At 36.6% G+C, this 7,295-nt stretch overlaps 1 protein-coding gene across 1 annotated transcript; it reads right to left on the bottom strand.

The window, feature by feature from the left end:
• Positions 1 to 602: 602 nt before the first annotated feature.
• LOC139688170 (clotting factor G beta subunit-like) lies at positions 603 to 6,351 on the bottom strand. The gene is made up of 5 exons (XM_071585597.1): positions 6,281 to 6,351; positions 5,893 to 6,176; positions 5,062 to 5,231; positions 3,299 to 3,379; positions 603 to 608 (listed from the first exon to the last, which is right to left on the bottom strand). The coding sequence occupies exons 1-5, from the start codon at positions 6,349 to 6,351 to the stop codon at positions 603 to 605; spliced, it is 612 nt and encodes a 203-aa protein (XP_071441698.1).
• Between the last annotated feature and the right edge of the window lie 944 nt (positions 6,352 to 7,295).

Below are 7,295 nucleotides of genomic sequence, written 5' to 3'. Positions count from 1 at the left end.
TCGTCGATGGTGCGCGATTCCATCCTTCACAACCGGCGAAGTCAAGGTCTTTCATCTCTTGAAAAAAATAAAGAATAGGTACTAGCGACGGTTGGACGTAATTCTTTCGATTTTTTCTTCTATTTTTTTTTACATTATTTTTTTTTCCGAAACGACCCTTACCCCACCCTCACTTCGACCTTCCCCCACCCCCATTTCACAGAAAACTCCTTTATCACCAAGCTCAGCACGGGTTCCTCTCGAGAACCGTTACCGATTAAAATTAGTCTCTGACGTCGGGGCCTTCCCCCACATAACTCTTGATAATTCCTGTCAAAATTTTCCCTTCTGAGGAAACGTGGGAAGGAATGAATTTATAACAAAAACGGCACACTAGGGTGGAAGAAAACAAACAAACCGGTTATATTGGCTGGCCAGCAGTAAGAAGGGCTGCGATTCCCACCACGTTTTGACCGTCAGCTGCATATAAAATAAATCGGCCCGGTTATTCTCGTACGCTACCTTATCCTCCGTGCGTAGTAAAGTAAGCATTTCCTCCTGCTTTCTTGGAAACATGAAAGTTTGCCCTTGTTTTACTTGAAAAATGATAAAGAAGGTTCTCTTCATTCCTGGCGAAATAATCAAGTGACAACATTATATGGAGAATGCTACTTAGAAATGGATTTTATCCGTGGGGCTCTTTGGTTTCTGGAGCGATCAGCTGGAAATGGTCCCAATGCACAAAATATACACTCCAATTTGAAACTGGCACCGAAAATAAATAGCTGTTATCGAGTGTACTCTCTCCAAGCACTTTTTTGCGCCATTGGATGCGGTGGCTGTACCGCAAATAATACCATCTAAGTTTGCATTGACATAAGGTACCTTGGATGGTAAAAAAAAATGATAGGGATACAAAAATATTTCAGAATGGATTAACTTATTGGTTAAAGTGGCCTGCGAATAAGCTATATACACGAGGGGAAACGTATCATTAAGCGATTAAAAACAACTCGAAAATATTTGATCATGAACTTTTCTGATGTAACATGTAATTTAAACTGCTCTGGCATTAAATCAAGTGTTAAAGTATTATTTTGAATAAATTGATGCATGGATAAGCATTATCAACGAGGTGAAAATTAATTCTTATAATAGAATTATCCAACGAAGAATTAAGTAAAAAATTTGACTAAGTGACACCGGATACTCTAGCAAATTATTTATGTAAATGAGTAATTATGTACATCGCCTAGTACGAGGTCTGTAACGAAAGTAGTTGAGTTGAGTCAATTAAAAATATATCTTGCCATAATTTACACATTCACTCTAAAGTTTTCGAAATAGCACCCTTGTGCGTCCACACACCGCTGCCAGCAGTTTTTCCACGCCCCGTACGCCTTCTGGAAGGCGGCACCCGGAATACTGCTAAGCTCTCTCGTCACGGCTTGTTGTAACGCTACCAGCGAGCCGTGGTGACAGCCTATCAACACAGAATTGCGACGGGGGAAGAGCTTTTTCTCTTCTGGAAAAAGTCTGGCAGCGAATTGCCTAAAACATTTGGATCCTCTCTCACATGGTGAAGAACTCTTGGTGGATCCGCGTGCGAGTTTCATTTTGTTCGTCCGAGAGAACTCGTGGTACCAACTTCGCACACACCATGTGGCTCGTCTCTGGCTACCGGCTATGTGTGCCCCGAAACGCACTGTTCCTATCCTTTATCACGTTGTTTGATTGCTTTCCTACTGTCCTTTCTTCTTGTGTGTGTCGTCTATTTCTCCTTTGGTGGTTAAAACGGCTCCCTAACGCCATCTCTCGGCCAAAGAATGGGGACACTTGGTTGGATAAAGCCCCGCAGATTTCAGTGTTAACGTTTCCTAGATAGCTCAAGTGGTTAGAGCATCGGCCCGGCAAGTCGAAAGATTCGGTGTTTAAGTCCCGTTCAAGGAAACATTTTTACACTCGTGATCTGCTCGATTCCGCCTTCCTAACCTCTCCTGTGTTCGTTAGCATCATTCACATGATTATAAGCAATTCATTAACCGATTCATTTTAAATTCAATGCATTATATTTATATTACAGAGTGATCGAATCTTTAAGTTAATCACTTAGTTGTTTAGGATAATGTTTTAACTTGGATGTACTTCTTAAGTAATTTTTATTTGATATTTAAGTTTATTGTTTAGTGAATTCATGAAATTTGAAAGAGCTATGAAATAATATTCAAGAAGGGTATTTTCAGATTAAAAAGGTGGAAGGAGAACAAGCAAAGAGGATACATTTACTGCGGAAATGGATTACTTCCTAACTCTTGTAATAGGCGGGCGGGATATCCAGAATAACTATATTTCCTATTTTAGCTTACCTATTTACCTTAAAATACTCAACTTTTACTCCATTTTCACTGGATTTCGAATACTCCTGAAATACCTGCTTATTAGTTTCATTTCTCATACATTTAAAATTAAATGAGGAACAAATATATATTTTAAGAAAGGATGAAATAGGTTGAGGCACACATTTCTTAACATTTCGTCGATGTAGCATATCACCGGTCTACTCTGGCTGTGACTTATTTCCCATCACCTACTCCGAAAGGCGGACACAAGTATTATGACTTCTAGTTTTATTGCAGTTTTTTTTACACAATTTAGAAGTAAAGTGGCCACTAATATATTGCATGAAATACGAATTTACGACTGAGTGTTATACGGATTTGAACTTCTATTCTGGTGAAACATTTTCTCGCATACCAGTATCCAATGACGGTGCTGAATTGAGTGCAACTATTATTGCAATTAAAGAAAGCAAATCGCAGGCAAGCACGTGTGGGTAAATGGTAAATGCAGTCAATTTCAGAAATAAGAGGACACATAAGTTATTTAATAATGTTTTGAAATGAATAATACACATATAATACACATGAAGAGTCGTCATCCCACGAAACCCTTGCAAGGGAAAACTTTTTCAATAGAGAAAAAAATATGATGGACACATGAAGAATGCACATAATAAGTTTTACTCAAGAGCCAATAGATGTATGACCTCAGCTATTTTTCAAATGACGTTTCTTCCTTTCCATGCAATACTGCCAGAAATAAATATCTTTAGTGCTCGAAATAAGATGATTTGATTCATCCATATTTCAATTATGATTTTATTGCTGAGAATGATTTGTTCGTAGATCTAGCCTAAGAAGTTGAGCATGTGAAACATAGATGAAATTTACATTCAGTTTGGCCATACAATGTTTTCGATCTATTCGATGTACGCCGATACTTTCATGTAAACGGACGGAGAGTTTGCGAAAGAGCAAACCTTTCCAAATGAAGTGATCCCCCATACTTCATACTGGCATGTACCAATTGTGGCAAACTGCAAGGGTCCTCCGGAATCTCCCTGTAAAAATGAATAAAATTTACAAATTGAGTAGCTTCAGGCGTGATGTGGTGGAAGTCGTACATAATGAATAACTGATCGAAGCACTCAAGCTCACAAAGCTATCAATTGGAAAAGTGCTTCGATCAGAAAAAAAATTTACTTGCAGTATAGTCCAATTTTCTGATTAAAAACCTAATCATCATCAAACTATACAATCTGAGGATTGACTTTGGTGGATGAGGATACAGCTCACAAAAAAGTTTTGGAAATTAACGAATATAAGGTCTTCCAGTCGATTTACCGCGAATTTATTTGAAACAGAGAATTACGACCCCCTTTCATAGGAGATTTCCCAAATTTATCCACGGGGTCTGAACCCATCGTCTTTCGATCAGTGGTCGATCGATGCACCCAGTAGAATAAAACACCTCCCGGTAGAATCATACTTGATCTATGTTCGACCATTTCAATGAATCTCAGTCACAACATATGAATGTTATTACATATAAGCTCAATAAATTCTACATTTCATAAAAAAGAAAGTTATTCAAAAGCGACCAAAATCGCGAAAAATTCATCATACATTAAATGAGGTAATCTGTCATTAGTAACTAATGGTATATGAATAGAGAGGACAATCCTGGCTAACCGAAATATTCCAAACCAATACCACGTAAAATGTAAATTGTATGTATTGCTCAATATCGCTGAAAGCTGCCGGAAAGAACGTGCATTCTGTTCAACCCCACAGGCAATTTTATTTACTGCATAAATAAGTGAAGGAAAATATACAAAGTTTCATTGGCAACATAATTCCTTTCATTAAGATCGAACGAACTCTATGGAGCTTTAACGCTTTAAATTATCAAATAATAATTAGTAATGCACAATCAATATTCATATTGACGAAGTTGCTACATTGTTAAATAGAGAATGAAGTATTGATAAGAAATGAGCTCTTACGGCTAGTAATATTGAATGAATGTAAAACTCCAAGAATGAATTTAAAATAACTCCAAGAGAATGAAGTGATAACACATTTTTCTTGAAAATATGGAGGGGAATGAATTCTTGAATAGAACTGATTTTTATAGAACTGTCTGTCCCTTCATGTGCGTAATTTATTATCGTAGTCTAAAAATCAAGTGCTTAGAAATTAAACATTAGGTATTTCTTTAATTGCTATAATTACATCTAAATTATTGATTGCTAATATTTATTTGCTGTTTTTAATTGTTTGATATAATATTGAAAGTGAGAAATAGTGTAAGGCATTTGGAGTCCCATTCGATTGTTCTTAAGTACAAAGATATTAATTTCTATCAATAAATGCATAGTTCTCATTTAAAGAGATTTTAATTTACCCTCACTAATTAAAAATGTGAATAAATTTGAATTTGTGTATTTTTTCTTGTCAATGTCGATTCAGGTTTTATTTCCACATTTTAAACAATTCTAAGATTAATTACAAGGTGCAAACATGATAATGGCTCTTGATTTTAATTCAAAGACATTCTGCTGTATAAAGGCATTATAACCGTAGAGCGGAGAATACTAAATGCAACACACTCTTCGATAGTTAAGATAGGAATTAGCCAGAAAAATTCTTGAAGTTAACCACCCGCAGTTGCTCAACGGGGTGTTGAGATAAAGCAAAGAGGTAACACTCCGTTGAGCAAAATTTATTGCGTCAGACTTACCTGGCACGTGTCCTTCCCGCCTCTCAGTATTCCGGCACACATCATGTTGGAGTCGATGCCTCTTCTCAACTGATTAGTAGTCCTGATTTCAGTTTCGAAGGTCTCGTTACATTTGGCCTCATCGAAAACATCTAATTCTACTTTAAGAAGTTCCAAGCTGGGGTCTTCACCTGAAAAAGTTGGATAAAATTATAGTTTGACAAGTAAAAGATCTTTTTTATCGCCTCTATTTTTAAGTGTCGTAACATTAAAGGTGTTTAAGAGTCCCTTTCCTAAGTGTTATCTTATGTTTTAATTGTGTTACTTCACAGGTGTTGTGTTATTTGATTTCGCTGTTCTTCAGCGTATTTCAACGTGTGTATGTATGGCAGTTGGATACCACAGGCGTGTCACTAAAGAACACAAGAGTACACAAAAAAAGAAATGCCCGATGATTAATATTTTTGATGACGCAGCCACTTATGTTTTCTTAGCCTGCTGTTTAGAAAAGGTTTCGAATATGCACAGATAGTATAATACTGGATGAGTTAGACTCGCCTAGCAAGAGAAACCAGTACAACAAACTTATTCTCAATTACAAATAACTTATATTTTACCTCAACAATACAAGCTGCAGCATAAGTTAAATTTCTGAAAATGATTATTTAAAACGAAAGAGAAAATGAAGCAATGACTAAATAGTCGCATTATGCTCAACTCACCAGCACAAACACTAGATTGAGTTTTGGATGATAAAACTAAAAATACTATAGCCAACAGGTTGAAGCAAGCTCTAATTATTTTATTTATTATTTTGTTGACAGATATCGGTAAATAGTAAATAGTTCGTACCTGGTCCGATTCGGCCCCACCCTGTTGCAATATAAGACGAATACTTTACTGAGTCGTCAGTTCTCAAGCAGGCTGGATGCAATTCTTTGCTGATTAGAGGCTTGGGATTCCTCGTAATGGCGGGTCCTATCTCTAAAAGAGACACATCGTCGTATTTTGCAGGTGGAGTGTATCCAGGGTGACGTATTCTCCGAAGAACTCTATGGATTTGTCCAGTGTTGCCCAAGAATGACTCATTCGATGCCAAATTCACAGTTCCAAGGAGCACCCATTGTGCTGGACCACTGAAATGAAATACACATGCATGGTGTTCGTGAAATGAAGGCTTCAATCGAAGGGAGCTCTGTAACTGACGACAGAGCATTCAGCAGAAAGATTCATTGTGTACATTGGTGTGCTTAACACTACTAGACCTAATGCAGGTGCTCTAAGGGACTGGTGAGACGAATCATTTTCCATCTTAGAATATATTATATTACTGGGATATATACTATTAATATAACGATACATATTTTATACACAATTTCAGCATGATATTCTAGAAAACAGATAGAAACCACACAAACCTGTAGTTTTAAGCACAGAGGTAATGGCTTTCAATACCATTCGCACTACAATGGCTAGATTAAATATGGGTTAAACTAAAAAAAGCAAAGAAAAGCGCTACACGATGAATAAATATGTAGGCTATTAAGGTTAAAGCTATGATAATATACAAAATTCAAATTTGCCACACTTTCATGTCCTGTTACACATATATGGTGATTGTCGAAAAGGTTGCTCACCCCCAATCAAAACGATGCATTGCTTCCCAAAATACGTATTGTTGATCTGTGTAAGATACTTTTTCTTTGCCAGATTGTTTGAAGTGAGAGTAATCTGAATTTTCTTGACAATAATATGTGTTTTGAGAATAGTTATCAAAGAAGAATACAGCACTAATCATTGAAAACATTTGCCCTCTTGGATATATCTCCTGTTTTTCAGAGGTACAATAGACAGTTTTATCTCAGAGAGGGAAAAAGTATGAAACGCATCGATTTATTTATTAACGTTTAAACATAGATCTAGACGTAAATAACACATTTTGAGGAATCTAAGCATAAAAGATAAACGCTATTTAATGCAAGCATTTCTTAGTTAACTTTTATCTTTACCAAGGGCAAGGATAAGAGTAAATAATAATTATTACGTACTCTCTACCACCGCGGAGGCAGTGTGCAGCAGTCAGGACGAAATTTTCACTGATGAGAGAGCCGCCACACTTCCACTGAATATTGTTTTGTGCTCCGTAACTGCCTATGAGAAGCAAGCGAGAGGGTAATAAATACTAAATTAGTAGTACATTTTATTTGGTGGAATGTTTTTGATTACATTAATAGGGCAGTAAGTATTAACTAGAC

The sequence above is a fragment of the Hetaerina americana genome, unplaced genomic scaffold (assembly GCF_022747635.1).
Source record: "Hetaerina americana unplaced genomic scaffold, ioHetAmer1.1.p SCAF_2, whole genome shotgun sequence".
Lineage (NCBI taxonomy): Eukaryota > Metazoa > Arthropoda > Insecta > Odonata > Calopterygidae > Hetaerina > Hetaerina americana.
This window is presented reverse-complemented; position numbering and strand designations above follow the sequence as displayed.

Excerpts from the sequence above, each read along its gene's own strand:
- LOC139688170 (XM_071585597.1), bottom strand. The coding sequence starts at position 6,351 with ATGGAAAATGATTCGTCTCACCAGTCCCTTAGAGCACCTGCATTAGGT. Across the intron at positions 5,232-5,892 it reads GTGGGGCCGAATCGGACCAG|GTGAAGACCCCAGCTTGGAA; the intron begins GTACGAACTATT and ends CAACTTTTTCAG. Across the intron at positions 3,380-5,061 it reads GCGGGAAGGACACGTGCCAG|GGAGATTCCGGAGGACCCTT; the intron begins GTAAGTCTGACG and ends TCATTTTTACAG.